This window comes from Orcinus orca, chromosome 11 (genome assembly GCF_937001465.1).
Source record: "Orcinus orca chromosome 11, mOrcOrc1.1, whole genome shotgun sequence".
Classification (NCBI taxonomy): domain Eukaryota; kingdom Metazoa; phylum Chordata; class Mammalia; order Artiodactyla; family Delphinidae; genus Orcinus; species Orcinus orca.
Window position 1 is genome coordinate 87,290,289 of NC_064569.1, and position 16,811 is coordinate 87,307,099.

Genomic DNA, 16,811 nt, shown 5'->3' on the forward strand with positions numbered 1-16,811 from the left:
GGCAGGCGGACTCTCTACCACTGCGCCACCAGGGAAGCCCTCTTGTTTTTTAAAGAGTAGAGAAGAAAAGGAGAAGCATATGTGACAGTGACCATATGCCTGCAATATTTACTCTTTGGATCTTTACAGAACTTGTTTGCTGACCCCTGGAAGAGACGAATCATGAGTCCCTCTTAGGCTGTCACGTTAATACCTTGAATAAAACTGGTGTTTGATTAGCAAGCAGAAAAAATGGAATACTAGCTATTGAGTTGCAAGCTAAATGGTGTGCTGTAGAGTTTATCTCTGAGCCACGCCAAGCAGGTAAAAATGCCTTCGCAGGGTGATTTGAGAGAGGTCAAAATTCCAGCTGCTGAAAAATATTTCTTCCACTGGCCTGAGTAAGAGCTGAGCATTAGCACCAGGAGGGTGCTGGTTCTAATGAAGTCGAGTGGGAGGATAATCAGTTTATTAGCCTAGAAGAGACTGTGAGCCTTTATAGATCATGTTAGCCCACTCTCCAGTTTTATGGATGAGGAAACTGAGGCTCAGAGAAGGGAAGTATTTGTCTAAAATCATACTCTTGGATACTGCTAAAATCAAAATTGTAAACCCAGGTCTTCTGATTTCTATCTAATGGTCTTCCTGTTATGTCCCTTTTAGCAGCTCAGAAAAGATCAGTTTAATTGAGTAACTAGAGCTTCAGGGAGCATGAAAAAAATGGGACATGGGACATTTTGATGGAATACAGTTGGGAAGAAAACCTTGGACCAGTGAGGTCAAGCCCTGAATGCCTGATGAGTGGGAGTCTGAACAAGAGTGGATGGGTTATTTACCATAGTTAGGGTCAAATAAATTTTCATTCCCAACCTGAATAAGTTGCAGTTTATCCCTGGCAGATGTCAGCAGGTCTTTATGTTTAGAAACATATGGCATGCCTACCAACAAATAGGGAGACTGTGACTGTAAAATATTATCAGGTTCATGACTGGTTAGAGCATTCTGTCTAGAGAGGAAAGCTTAGCAGTGTGGATTGACAAGAATTGTACAGGTTGGAACAGAAGTTTCTGCAGAAATTGGGCCCAGAAGATTCCCTGCGCACTTACTGCATATAAGACTCTGTGGAAAGCCCAAAGTTATACATGCAAGGAAAGAGCAGGGAGCCAAAATTAAAATCTATTCAGCATCAGGCAGCGTGCTAGGCATAAGCACAGCCACTCTTTCCTCTAATACTCTGGGAGGAAGGGTTTTTTTAATCTCCATTTTACAGATGAGGAAACTGAGAATCAGAGGTTATATAACTTATAGCCTAGCAAGTAAGTGGTAAAGAGTCAAACTTAGAGCTGTCTGATTTTATAGCTGGTTCTCTGTCTACTGTATAAACTCTCTCTTCTGTGGGTCCCTGCTCTCAAAGAATTTTCATTCCAGAAGGGAAGCTAAGGCACATGCTTGAGTATTAATAATGCAAGATCGTATGTGATAAATTCAACTTGAATTATGCAAGGTGTTCTACCTTGCCATACCAGGTATGTTCCTGGACTCCAGCACGACCTCACTGGAACCTTGTTAGACATGCAGAATCTTGGGCCCACTGCAGACCCACTGAGGCACACTCTGCATTGAACAAACTCCCATGTGATCAGATTGCTTGCTAAAGTTTGGGAGCAGTCACAAGGTTGGAAGGTGACCAGGGAAGGCATCTCAGAGAAGGTGGCATTTGCATTGGGCCTCATAGGATCCATGTGGTTCCTTTAAGTAAAGGGCTGGGAGGCAAAAGGCCACAAGGCAGGTTTTGAGCTTGGAGAGTTTTCTACATTGTCTGGAGCAGAGATTGAAGAATCATGGGAAACAGGGCTGAGAAGGGGAGTTTGGGCCATATTGTTGAGGGATTTGGATTCCCACAAGTGGTTTGGAGTTTGATAGTTAAGGTGCCACTCAAGGAGTTGGGTGGAAGAGTGACAGGTCAAAGTGGAGTTTTCAGAAGGCTAGTGTGGAGGTTCTCTGCAGGTGGGTTAAAGCCATGAAGGCACTTAAGGGGCTTCCACCTGGTCCAGGTGAGGAGATGAGGCTGTAGACCAGCATGGTATCAGTGGGATGGAGAGAATTGGAGATACTGGGGTGATAGGATGGGTCCAAAGAGCAGGAACCCCGTGGGATTCCTTGGGATTCCTGTTTCCCTCCTTGGGAAACAGAACAAATTAAATGTAAGCCCAAGCCCGCTAGTCTTCAGGTCATCGTTTCCTTAATATCTAAATCAAATGACTTCAGCCTCTATCTTATATCCTAGGCAGGAGTCCAGAGTTTTCCCTTTATCGTCAAGAGTTATCAGGCTCCGTGTGTGTGTGTGTGTGTGTGTGTGTGTGTGTGTGTGTGTGTGTGTGAGAGAGAGAGAGAGAGAGAGAGAGAGAGAGAGAGAGAGAGAGTGAGTGACAGTCCATACTGAGTCCTGTTCCCTCTGTTCTTTGACAGCTCCTAACAACTGCCTGCCTGCCCCACTGGAATGTCCCTGCTTCCTTTATTGTCCCCAACCCTTCACCAGCTCATCGTGGCACTTACTGATAGACTGGTGGTGACAGAGGATATTTATAACACAGGGACAGGAAAAGTTGGAATTCATCAGCACGGTGGCATAGAACTGGGGTCACAGTGAGTCACAACCTAATGTGACTCATCATTAACATATTAAAATCTCATCACATTTCAGGGCGATATATGTGAAAGTCACATATCTCTCTCACTCCACTGAGCATGTCAGGTTATTATTCCAGTTTGGGATCTTATAACTCCATAAGAAGGGGTTCCAGAGAAATGTGGTTAAACTCATCCATAGTCCCATCAAGTTGTGGACAAAAGCCTCCATCCCCGCCAACAGCAGAAAGGTTCTCAGACAGCTCCTAGAGCAAGGGCAGTGCCTTAGAGTGGGAAGTCTGGGGTGGGGAAGTTCACAGAGAGTCCTCCCATGATGGCTTTTAAAAGCTGAATTGTCCTCGTGGGGCGAACGCTGCAGTTTTAGTCGTGGCTGGGAACTGAGGTAAAACAGTGCTGGAGAGCTCAGGAGGCCCAGTGGTTAGGTTATGATTTAAGACAACCCACCGACTCTTCCCCTTTCTCAGCCTCCATATCTATCACGGGCTGCCCTTCCTGCTCCCTGAGTATCTATCTGTCCCCTCCTTGAGGAGAATTAGGCTCCCTCCTCTGTGTGTGGAGCACACTGCCAGGGCCCTTCTGCACCTCCCCTCCCTCCCTCCACGGGCCCTCAATCCCTGAGGGGAAGGGAGCCTGTCTGATTGACTGTGTCTTGCCAGCACTTAATATGGAAGGCCTGGTACATAGTAGGTGCTCAGTGAGTGTTTATTAAGTAATGGATGTTAGCAAAGCAAAATACTATAAAGCCACGCTAGATTACAAGTAATAGTTGTAATTCACTTTCAGTTTTTGGCACTCCAGGACCATTTAACCATTTGAAGAGGTTCTTCCTTCTGACGTTCCCTCCTTAATAGAGTCTTTTAATTTGTTCAAAATTAGAGTATTTTTGAATGGATAATACGTTCATACAGTCCAAAAATCAAAATGCTGTAAAGGTACTCACTGAGAAGTCTTGCTCTGTCCTTGCCCTGTCGTCCCTCCTGAGCTCCCTAGTGGGAAGCATTTTTATTTGTTTTTTATGCATTCTTTGAGTATTTCCAATGTTTATTGTGTATTCTTCCAGCATTTGACTTTTTTATGCAAATAAAAATTCAAATATATGTTCTTTTTCTGCCACTTTCTTACACAAAAAAAGTAGCACCCTGTATGCATTTTGCTGGGACTTGTTTTTTTCACTTAATAATAAACCCTGGCGTGTTCCATATGAGTAAGAGCAGAGAGAGCATTCTCATGCTTTTCTTGCTTTTAATCTTCTTTTTTCACAGCTGTGTAGTATTCCACTGTGAGCATGTATTGTAATTTAGTTAACTAGCTGAGCGCTGGGCTGTTTCCAACACTTTTGCTGTTACAGCCAAGTTGCAGTGAATAACCTCGTGTGCGGTTGTTTCCCATGTTTCCGGGAGTAGCGGCAGGATCAGTTTGCAGACATGGGACTGCTGGATAAAGGGCATATAGGATTTCAGTAGATTCTGTGAAATGTCTTTCCATGTGGGGAGGCACCATTTTGCACTCCCCCTGCAAGACAGGAGGCACCTGTTTCCCTATGGCAGAAAACTTCAGGGCAGAGTTGTGTCGTTGTGGTTTGGATTTTTGCCAATCCGATACGTGAGAAATGGTATTGTAGTGTAGCTTTCATTTTCATTGATTGAGATTGTCTTTTCACATTTCAGGAACATTTGCATTTTTTCCACCAACTGTGTATCTTGGTCTTTTTCCTTGTGGTTTTATTGTAGCTGTTTCTACAGCGGGGAGGTGAGACCATTGTCTGTGGTTGCAGTTTTCCCAAGCGGGTCATTTTATTTGTACTTACAGTGTGTTTTTTTCCCCCACATAGAAGCTTTAGATTTTTTTATGTAGTAAAATTTCTCAATATTTTCTTGTATGGCTTTGGGTTTTGTATCAAAGTTAGAAAGGCCCCTTCCTACTCCAAGATTATGAAGGAATTCACCCAGAGGAGGTGAAAGGAAGCAGGTGTGGGCCCCCTCAGAGCAATGCTGCCAACATCACAGTTTTGTTTGGGACTTAGCCCTGTTCCCACGGAGAGAAGGGTTTGCTGCCAGGGGCTGATGCACACTGCCAAAGGCCTAGTCCAGGCACCCTGAGCATCAGCTGATGCTCTTTGCAGGGGCTGGAAAGGAGGTAGATAAGGGGAAATGAAATGTTTGGCAGCCCCGTGTTCCCAACAGGTGAGGTCTGGCCAGGTGCAGCCTTGATTAGGATAATTAAAGGAAATAGAATTAGAACTTTGAAGTGAAACTTGAGATTCACATAAATTTGAACCGTTCTTGGGATTTGAAAAGAAGTAATTAATTTAGAAATGTTCTCCGTCAATGTTAAACTCTGCCACATTGGCTCTAGGCAGGAAATATTCTAGAATAGGTTACCAAATATCACGAATTCAATCAGCATAGAGGCAGAAAATAAATGATTAGGTAGATAGTTCCCTAAAAATCTCTAGCTCAGTGCCACAGGTTTAAAGAGAGAATGAGGCTCGTAAGTGTTTGGATTCGGGGAGGTTGAGGTGTCAACTAGCCTGGGTCCCTTTCCTGGCTCCATTGCTAAACTGTGTGACCTCAGACAAATTGCTTTACTTCTCTGAGCCTCAGTTTCTTCCTCTATGAAAGGGGATAATACTCATAATTAAACCTAACATTGATTAAGCACTAAGTATATATCAAGCACCATATTTGATGTTTCACATGCATTAAATTATTCACTGTCTCAGGAAGCTATGAAAATTAAATGCAGTAATGTGAAGAGCTTTGCCCAGTGCCTAGCCACATTATAAGACCCCAATGAACGTTCCCTGATAGTATTGTTATTTTATATGCTTACTGCAATCAGATGGGTAGGCTCAGCATTTGACTGTGGTTTTATCTTAGCCATTCATTCATTCCACAAATACTTTCATGTGTGGGTGCTGGAGACACAATGGCAAATGTGGTCTATGCCCTACAGAGCTTACAAACCAGCAAGGCAGATGCACTGGTCAGCACATAGCGACCACACGCCGTGACGAGGGCTTCGCCAGGGACCAGCCAAGGTGCTGTGGGAGCACAGGAGAGGAGTGGATGACTCTGGCCCAGGTGCAGGACTTGACAAACCCAGGCCTACGGGCAGGACAGGGATCCAGGTACACGACCTCTCTGGAGGAATGATGACTGTTATTGTAGTCGCGAACACTTAGATAGCACATGCCTTGTACCAGGAGTGGTTTAGTTAACCCTCACGATTGGGGCTTGGTACTGTTATTACCCCTATTTTACAAATAAGTGAACTAAGGCACCAACAGTTTGTTTGAGGTCACACAGCCAGCAAGTGAAGGATCCAGGATTTGAGCCTGGAAATGTGGCCCCAAAGTTAATATTAGGAAACAGATCCAGGAAAGGGAGTAGAGATGCTCACCACTGGGAATTGGACCAGGATTCCCTGGGCGGGGGCGTATTAGGAATCATAATTGAAAAGTGGGAGGGAACAGAGCGTCAGGGAGAAGTCCAGGCACTGGGCAGCATCTCGGTGGGAGGAATTTTAAACAGATGCTGCTCTCCGGCTTTGGTAGGACGAGCAGGGTGGGCCTGGAGGATGGATGGCTCAGTGTGTGCCGTGAATGGCTCCAGGAGTCTTGTCAGCCTGGAATTCGGCCTTACAGGATGATTCTTGTTTGGTTTGAGGCATTTCCGCCTGTTAAAATGAAGAGGCATTTGGGAAGGCCAATTCCTAAAGTCTCTGTCAACCATGTCTATTTCCATCTTCCTAACACGTGCCCTCCTGTCCTCTTTGTCTAGCTGGCTTCTGCCTCTCCTTCACATCCCAAGCCTGGGCTCGCACCCCACACTTGGTGCTGCCATAGCATCTTGGGCCTGCCCTTCTCAGCTCTTGCCCAGGACTTGCATTTTATTTGCTGACAATTTGAGCTCAAGAGAGCAGAGACCATGTCTGCTTTTTCTCCCCTATTAGCCCCTGGCATAGGGCTGGAACATACTAGACACTCAATAAATATTTGATGAATGAGTGCATGAGTTACCAGCACTTCTGGTGAATTAGGATGGAGAGCCATCAGACAGGAGGGTCAGGTCTGGGTGTGACACACAGCCTCTTTGGGGAAAAAAGGCTGGGAATGAAGTCACCAGTGTCTGGAGGGAAAGGGGCCTGCAGAGGTGGGAGGCGCCTGTTTGATGACTCAGTGGAGGGTCCCTGTTGGCTCCGGGTAGACCAGTTCTTATCTAAATACTATCAGTAGCTGCCACATGTCCATCACTGAGTGAGGTCCAGCCTCCACACATGGGCCGCATGGCTTCCTGCAGATTTTTTAGCCTCACGCAAAGCTCGATTTCCTTACTTATAAAATAGGGATATAGGAGACTTCCCTGGTGGCTCAGTGGTTAAGAATCTGCCTGCCAATGCAGGGGACACGGGTTCGAGCCCTGGTCCGGGAAGATCCCACATGCTGCAGAGCAACTAAGCCCGTGCGCCACAGCTACTGAAGCCCACATGCCTAGAGCCCGTGCTTCGCAAGAGGAGCCACCACAATGAGAAGACCACGCACCACAACGAAGAGTAGCCCCTGCTCACCGCAACTAGAGAAAGCCCATGCACAGCAACAAAGACCCAGCGCAGCCAAATGAAGTGAAATGAAATGAAAATAAAACTAATTAATAGCACTGTTGGGAGGAATAAAATGAGATGGCATATGAAAAGTGATGCACAGTGCCTGGCTTAAGTACTTGGCCAGTGAAGGCTATTAGTATTGTTCTGGTATTCTTTTTAAATGTATCTAGTTTTTAACATATTTTATGATATTTAATCTTCAAACCATCCTTGTAACATAAGTTATGATTCTCATGTTTTAGGTGAGGGCCCTCCAACTTGGATGTGTCAAGTGACTGCTTAGGTTCCCACAGAGTTAGGGGCAAAGCTGGAATTCAAAGCCAGGTCGGCCTGCCCTCAAAGCTAGTTCTCTTACCAGCGGTTGGCAAGGCCAGCTCAAATGCCACCTCCTGTTTGGAGCCCTGATGTCCCCTGCTGTGTGTTTGCCTTGCAGAGTCCCTGTCGATGCCGTTGTGTTTGCCCCTGTAAACCTTCCCGAGCAGAGAGGCGGCCTCCCTTGCCTGCTTCCCACAGTAGATCCCAGCTGAACAGAGTCGCTCCAAGGCCTCCCAGCCAGAGCAGCCCAGGGCAGCCTTTGCCATGCAGCTCCTGCACTGATGTTTTCCAGCTCTTAGCTCTTAAGTTCATTTCACTCAATCCTCCCGAATATCTTTCCAGGTAGGCATTATTATTACTGTCAGTTTAGAGACCAGAGACTGTCTTAAAGATTGAACGGGATTACTAGATGTCACACAGCACCGCTTCAGTGCCCTTACTCCACTCCACCGCTTGACCAGGACCCCTGCTGCAGCCACCTTGCTTCTGGGAAGGCTGCCTGATCTTTCAGGTCCCCATGGCTTTATCTGTCCCCCACCTTCTCCACCCTACCCCTGACTTCATCCCACCTTCCTTGACACCTGGTTCCCATCTCTGGCCCACTCAGGGCTCATCTTACTTGTGGCTTCTTCTCGGAAGCCTGTCTTGACAGGCGCTGCTTTTTCATGCAGTCTGGGTTGGCAGGATCCTCCTTGCCTACCCACAGGACAGCATTTATCACTTCTTACTGAACTTGGCCTCTCTCTCTACTGTTTGTCTTTCTCCTTCCCCAACCAGACTAAAGGACAAGAGCTTAATTTCTTTATTCTCAGTGTCTAGCTGGCATACATTAGGTATTCAGTGAATTTTTATTGAATTAATTAATATGATCCCTTCAATAGCCCTTTAAAATGACCAGTTTTACAAGTGAAGAAAAATGAAGCTCAGAGGTTGAGGGGTTTTCTCAGTCATGGCCAGTAAGGTTTTAAATTGATTTTAGAATATAGATCTTTTGACATGTAGCCCACGTTGACTGATGTGTTGAAATTTGAAAAAGCAGAGAAAAAAAATACCCTGCCAATTCTGGGGGGGGGGACAAAAATATAAATCATGGGCCAGCATAAGCTGGAAAGAGATATATTTAGGTTGTTTATGTGTTTTTCCTTGTTTAAAAAATGCAATTGATCTTGTTTTTTAACATAGCCTTTCAATTATTTAGTGTAATTCCTAGGAGTTGGGCTTGTTAGGCCAAGTGACTGGATATTGTAGATAGCTCTCAGTATCATTGCAAAATTACTTACCAAACCACTGTAGCAGTTAGCACTACCTTCAGAGAAATGAGAGAATGTCAGTTTTTCCATTTACACACCAGCACTGGAGATGATTATTTAAAATTTTTGTTGTTCTCAGAGGTATAAAGTTGTACCTCATTATTATCTACTTTTTATTTCTTGGTGAACAGCTGAGGTTGAGTATTGTTCTTTGTGTCTGTCTACCTACATTCTTATGGGACTCATGCTCCTTTTCGTGCTTTTATTTTTAAGATTGTTGAAGACAGTTGTGGAAGGCAGACTCAGCTATTAAGTGTGAATGGAAGGCATTGGCTGGAGGGAACACAAAGATGACTAAGATACCATCCCTGCTTTCTTCTTTTTTTTTAAGTTGAGATATAATTGGCATACAAGACACTATATTAGTTTCAGGTGTACAACATAATAATTTGATATTTGTACGTAGAGCAAAATGATCACCACAGTAGTCTAGTTAACATCCATCACCACACATACAGAATTTTTTTTCTGGTGATGAGAACTTGTAAGATCTACTCTCTTAGCAACTTCCAAATATGCGGTTCAGTGTTGTTAACTACAGTCACCATGCTGTCTACAGCATTCCCGTGACTTATTTATTTTATAATTGGAAGTATATACCTTTTGACTCCTTTCATCTGTTTCACCCCCCACTTCCCCACCCCCTGGCAACCACCAGTCTGTATCTGTTCTTTTTATCTATGAGCTTTTTTTTTTGTTCCACATGTAAATGAAATCATATGGTATTTGTATTTCTCTTACTTAATTTCACTTAGCATAATGTCCTGAATATCCATCATTATTGTTGCAAATGGCAAGATTTCATTCTTTTTTATGGCTGAATAATATTCATATATGTATATAAAATATTTTCTTTATTCATCTGTCATTGGATGCTTAGGTTGTTTCCATATCTTGGCTATTGTAAATAGTGCTACAGTGAACATGGGATGAAGATATCTTTTCTTATTAGTGTTTTCATTTTCTTCAAATAAATACCCAGAAGTGGAATTGCTAGATCATGTAGTAGTTCTATTTTGAATTTTTTTTTTTTATTTGCGGTACGCGGGCCTCTCACTATTGTGGCCTCTCCCATTGCGGAGCACAGGCTCCAGACGCGCAGGCTCAGCGTCCATGGCTCACGGGCCCAGCTGCTCCGCGGCATGTGGGATCTTCCCGGACCGGGGCACGAACCCGTGTCCCCTGCATCGACAGGCGGACTCTCAACCACTGCGCCACCAGGGAAGCCCCTCTATTTTGAATTTTTTGATGAACCTCCATGCTGTTTTCCATAGTGGCTGCACCAATTTACGTTCCCACCGATAGTGCGTGCGGGTTCTCTCTTCTCCTCATCCTCACCAGCACTTATTTCTTGTCTTTTTGATAATAGCCATTCTAAAAAGTGTGAGGTGATATCTCATTGTGGTTTTGATTTGCATTTCCCTGATGATTAGTAATGTTGAGCATCTTTTCATGTACCTATTGGCCATCTGTATATCTTCTTTGGAAAAATGTCTGTTCAGATCTTCTGTGCATTTTTCAATTGGATTATTTGGCGGGGGAGGGGGTTTGCTATTGAGTTGTATGAGTTCTTTATATATTTTGAATATTAACCCCTTATCAGATACATGATTTGCGAATATTTTCTCCCATTCAGTAGGTTGCCTTTTTGTTGTTGTCGCTGATTTCCTTTGCTGTGCAGAAGATTTTAAGTTTGATGTAATCCCACATGTTTATTTTTTGCTTTTGTTGCCTTTGCTTTTGGTATCAAATCCAAAAAGTCATCACCAAGATGAATGTCAAGGAGCTTACTGCCTATGTTTTCTTCTAGGACTTTTATGGTTTCAGGTTTTACATTCAAGTCTTTAATTGGTTTTCAGTTAATTTTTGTGTATGGTATAAGATAGTGGTCCAACTTAATTGTTTTGCAAGTTGCTGTCCAGTTTTCCCAACACCATTTATTGAAGAGACTGTCCTTTCCCCATTGCATATTCTTGGCTCCTATGTTATAAATTAGTTGACTGTGTGTGGGGGTTTATTTCTGGGCTCTCTATTTTGTTCCATTGATCTATGTGTCTGTTTTTATGCCAGTATTTTACTCTTTTGATTACTATAGCTTTGTAATATAGTTTGAAAACAGACCTCCTTGCCTTCTTAAGTAGGATCTTCTTAAGTAGGATATGCAAGTCAGAGAGATGGATATGGATATGCATAGAAATAATGATCCAGCTGGCTAAACCATTCGACTGAAAGACAAGTAATGGGGTACAGAAGAACAGAGTTAGGATTAATGATTCCTGACTTGGAGGCTTCGAAGAGGTGGTGTTGTATATTCTAAACTGGAAAGGATGACAAACATTTAGAAGTAACTCCAGGTTGACAAAGCAGCATGAACAGATGTTGAGCCCAATGATGTATTGGGACATTTTGTCCCTGAGAACATTTACTGTTAGTGTCGTACCAGTTAACATGGTTTTGGAGGCAAGGAAGTGAATACCCAATGAAAAGAGGATTTATTAACTCAGAAAATTATATTATCTCATAAAGAGGCAGCAGTTTTTAGGGTTGGTTAATCAGAGGCACATCATGACATTCAGAATCCCCAGGTTTTCCCCCTTTTTCTCTCTGCCTTGCTTGGCATTGACTTTGTCCTCAGGCTGCTCTTTTCCCAGTTGAAAGTTTGCTGCTTCACTCCAATTATCTACTCACAGCTGTGTTCAAAAGCAGAACAGACCAGTGTGTCTCTTCTGTTTCTTCCCCTCCTCCCTGCTCCTTCCTTCCTTCCTTCCTTCCTTCCTTCCTTCCTCCCTCCCTCCCTCCCTCCCTCCCTTCCTTCAGTTTTGGAGGCCAGAAATTCGACATCAAGGCCCCCATTCCTTTTTGTTACGGAAAAATAACTTTCCCAGAAGCACCCAGAGGGCTCCTTCTTAATCTGATAGGCCACATCACCATGTCACATGCCCCACCTAATCCATCAGGGGCTAGATGACATAAAATTACTGTGATAGATTTAAATTAATCAACAGTCATCTCTCTAGGATTTGAGAGGGGATAACCCTCCCTGAACACATGGTCCCCTTTAAATTGGGATTCTATTAATAAGGAAGAAGGTGAGTCTGTACAATTGTTGAATGAGCAACAGCAATATCTTCACAGTTTTTATGAGCAGACATTGTAGTCAGAATTATACCAATACAGATAAGCTTTCATCAAGAAAATATTTTCTGAGGGCAACTTTATTAAGCTACTTCATTGGCAGTATATTTTACTTTCTTCCACTTTCATTTTAGTTTTACTTAAATTATTTTCACAAGTACAGATTCTTTCCCATATAAATCTTATACCACAGATTTATTTCGTTGACTGTTTTACATGTTCTTATTAAATTTTGTTGATTATATTTGTAGGTTTTGATATTATTTTCTTTTGAGACTGTTATTTGTACCAGTTTTCTTGGGTCAGATTTTGTGGGTCAAGAAATTTTATTATTTTTTAATTTATTATTATTTTTTTTTGCTGCACCATGCAGCTTGTAGGATCTTAGTTCCGCTACCAGGAATCAAACCTGCGCCCTTGAAGTGTAAGCGTGGAGTCCTAACCACTGGACCATCAGGGAATTCCCTAGAAATTTAATTTTATGTTGATTATTTCTATCAATAATCTTCATTAAGAATTGGATGCAACTAATTAAATCTATTTCTCAGTTAATTCATGATAAAACTGTGAGCAGTTCTTCTTAAGTATGCAAAGATTGATCTGTTGTTCAGATTGCTGTGTTGCAGAGGTCTGCAAACTAGAACCCCACAGACCAAACCTGGCCTGACACCTGTTTTCGTAGGGATGTAAACTAAGAATGATTTTGTAGATGGATATTTGTAATCTGTTGGATGAAAGGGAATGTGAGCTTTGAACCCCAATTAAGAAAAATGTTACCCGCTCCCCCAAATTAATTTCATTTTTAATTAATAGACCTGTATTACAAAAATTATAATCAACTAGTATTATATTTTGAATTTTGTCAATATGGAAATGGAATTTGTTTTCTCTCTTGTTATATAAATATTACACAATATTTTTGATTTTGCCTCTTGGCTCCCAAATCTTAAAATATTTACTAACTGGCTCTTTACAGGAAAAGTTTGCCAACCCCTGTTCTATTGTATTGCTAACCTGATTCTTCTGAACACTTACACTCTCCCTTCCCTACACTAACTGTCTGTTCCATTGGAGTTACAAGAAACAAATAGTGGCGAAGTCAGTGTGTTCTTAGGGTCAAAATCATCATATCAAATGTCCAGCTTCAGTTGCGAACATAGCATGTTGGGGGAGTGCAGTCATATTGTTCAGTGATGAAGAGAGATAGCTCTTCAAACTGTAACGTATTATGTCAAATAAAAATACAAATTGATATAAGAGTTTTCCATAAAAGTCAGTTTCTCCTTTTTTTTTTTTTATTAAAGTGTGATAAATCTAACATGTTAGAAAAGCCAAAATATCATTACTTTCAAAGCATCAACCTTTGAGGGCAACGTAGAGCTGAAAGGCCTTGTATGTTTTCCTACTGAAGTTCACTCCTTTTTCTTTCGTTTAACAGATGAGGAAAAAGAAAATAATAGAGCATCCAAGCCCCACTCCACTCCTGCTACTCTGCAATGGTAAGTTCCATTCTGAGCAAGTTCTCTCTTGATGGGAAGCTCATATAACTATGTCTTCCTACAGACAGGACAGCATATTACTTGGATATTTTGACATTGTCATAATAACTTGACATCCAATAGCCCATATGCAATCAGTTTAATTTGTAATTATGCATAAAATACTCAACTTAGATATAGACAGGAGATTTGAATTTTCATATTTATTTTATTTGGAAATAGATTTTTTTTCCATCATCAAAACACTGGCAAGGACTGGATTCTACATGGATGTTATTAATTGATTTTAATAGAGTCTATTATTTTAATAAATAATGTTGCAGCCAATTATAGAAACATAGGTCTGTTCACCCCTACCAATGAACTCTTAATAAATTAATAATTTATTGCAACTATACTACATTTATTTTAACATTAATATAAATTATCTACTTGAGTGGCTCTCCCTTTAATATTTGGAATTCCTGGACTTGATGTTATAGTTAATGATGTTGTTTAAGTGTTTGCACCCATGTTTGGTATTTACAGGTAAATTCTCCTCTAAGAGTTTTACTTAGAAATTATGTTGTAGCTTTGAACACCAAAGCTATTCTATACCTGAGACTCACCTCTCAGAAGAACTTGTCAGTTAAGGGCTATTACCACTCTAGTTCAGCCCAGCAAAGCTGAAGGAAGTAAGGAACAAAGGGGAAGGAGAGAGAAGTGGGGAGGGGAAAGGAATGAATCTACTGTGTGCCAGCCTGCATGCTAGGCACTTTGTATACATGCCTCATTTCATTCTCACAATTCTGTGAAGTTGGTATTGTTATGCCCATTTTACAGATGAGGAAAATAAAGCTTAGACAGTTAAATCATTTGCCTGAATATACACATAGCCATGAAGTGGCAGAGGCAGGAACCTGGCTGGGTCACTTTAATTGCAAAGCCTATGCTTTTGAAGAAAGGAAGAGAAAAATCAGGAAGGATGGAGAAGAGAGACTAGATCAGAAGAGGAAGCAGATTGGCTTTAATGAGCAAATCATATTAGATTCTTCTGACTAATCCACCCACAGGTGAGAGGAAAACAACATTGGGAGAAAGCATTCACAAATGTAACTCAATCTTCTCTAACAAGAGTCTCAGTAGTCAACTTGTTTTGCTACAAGGATAGCAGAGGTTGTGTTCAAGAGCTCCATTTCCAGCCTTTTGGCTTGTTTCCATCAGTTTGTCCCTACATTCTTTTTCTCATTGCATTTGCTGCTTTTTGCTTTATTTAAAATTCTACTTTACTTCCCTGATCAAATCTCTCCCTGCACTCCTTACCCCCAAATTATGGTCACACAGATTCTCATAATGCTAGCGCATTGAATGAGGCATCAACATAAAAGAGTTTGGGGGTGAGAGTTTCTAGAAATGCTAGGAATCAACAGACACTCTTGCTTTAATAACCTGAACATGTCATACATTTCAGAATAAAAAATTTGAAAGGGACTAGAAGAAAATCACCTTGTTCATGTCTGTTTTTCTGTGATTCTCTGACATTTGCCTGGCAACAGCAAGGCTGTAGATAGAGTAATCTCTTAAATCACACTGCCAGGAATTAACTCCCAGCTCTGCTTTTCTAGCTGTGTGACCTTGGGCAAGGTCCTTCACCTCTCTGTGCCTCAGTCTACCTGTAAAATAGAGATGGCAGTAGTATTTACCTTATATCAGGGGTCCCCAACACCCGGGCCGTGGACCGGTACTGGTCTGCAGCCTGTTAGGAACCGGGCCGCCAAGCAGGAGGTGAGCGGCAGGTGAAGCTTTTTGTGCCGCTCCCATTGCTCGCGTTACCGCCTGAACCATCCCCCTGCCGCCCGCCCGTCCATGCAAAAATTGTCTTCCATGAAACGGGTCCCTGGTGCCAAAAAGGTTGGGGACCACTGCCTTCTGGGGTAGTCACAAAGAGGAAGTGAGTTCGTATATACAGAGTGCTTGAACAGTGTCTGGTGTAGGGTGGGTGCTAGGTAAATCTTAGCCATGGATTGCTCAGCAGACCTCTTCCTTCTGAGTCCCACAAGGACATCCCAGAATAGGGTTTCCCTCCTTCCTGACATATGCATTGTCAGTTCTCCTTCTACTGTAAGTAATTCTATACAAAATATCGGTTTTTCTAAATAAAAGGTCACATAGATCATTCCGGAAGAAATTTCATCCTCCAATTCACAGAGTTAGGCAGTGGATTTGTTTTGATGAAAAAAATCTGTTTTCAGAGTCAGATCAGGTTTGAAAATGTATAAATTTGAGTATTATTATCAAAAGGCAACAAGTTGTTCAAACATCAAATTGTCCTCTAATTCCTTTTATATTAATTTTTAAGATAGAATTTTAGTTATTAACTCATTTAAGAAATGTTTACTGAGCACCTACTGTTTGCTAGGCCCTATTCTAGGCCCTGGGAATGCAGTAGTGGATAAGACAGACCAAGAGTAGGGGCCGATGAGAGAAAAAGTTGGGTGATAATTTAAAAAATTATTATATTAATGATAAATAAATAAACAAGGAATGTATTAGATACGGATAAGTGCTGTGTGGAGAATTAGAACTGGCTGATGTGATCATATCTCAGAGGCTATTTTAGGTTGAATGGTGAGGGAAAGCTTCCTTTAGGAGGTGATATTTAAGTGAATATTTGTATGACAAGAAACCCTCAGACACCATGACGATGTTAAAATCAGGGAAACGTTCTAGGCAGAGGGAACATTGCAGGTCAAGCTCTCCCAGAGGCAGACTCTGAGCTGTGCCTACAGGTGGCCTATTATGTAAGGCACCCAGTATTGACACCATGAGGGTACGAGGGGATGGGCAGAGGGGGTCTCGGGCTGGGAGGAGGCTACGAGAGGCTTCAGCGATCTCACAGGGAGTTCTGAAGCCAGGGTGGGCCTCAGAGATGAACTGAGGCAATGGATTCAGGTTTTTATTCCCCCATCTTGCTCATCACTGCAGGTAGTTTGCCCCGAGGGAGAGGGGATATAACTTTGGTGTTTTTTTTTTAATTGGAGTATAATTGTTTTACAATGTTGTGTTAGTATCTGCTGTACAGTGAAGTGAATTGGCTATATGTATACCTATATCCCCTCCCTGTTGGACCTCCCTCCCACCCCCCATCCCACCCATCTAGGTCATCACAGAGCACCGAGCTGAGCTCCCCGTGCTACACAGCATGTTCCCACTAGCTATCTGTTTTACACATGGTAGTGCACTTATGTCAAACCTAATCTCCCAGTTCATCCCATCTCCCCTTCCAGCCCTGTGAGGGGGCATAACTTTGGGCGAGGCAGTTCCCATTCTGCTGAGGACA

At 42.4% G+C, this 16,811-nt stretch overlaps 1 protein-coding gene across 3 annotated transcripts in view; it reads left to right on the plus strand.

Moving 5' to 3' along the window:
- Window positions 1–16,811, plus strand: part of RFX4 (regulatory factor X4) — a 166,013-nt gene that overhangs the window by 44,041 nt on the left and 105,161 nt on the right. For all 3 annotated transcript variants that reach the window (XM_004269419.3, XM_033427560.2, XM_049694413.1), the window contains exon 3: window positions 13,432–13,492. In XM_004269419.3, the coding sequence (XP_004269467.1) occupies window positions 13,432–13,492 (61 nt within the window). The remainder of the gene's footprint in view (window positions 1–13,431; window positions 13,493–16,811) is intronic.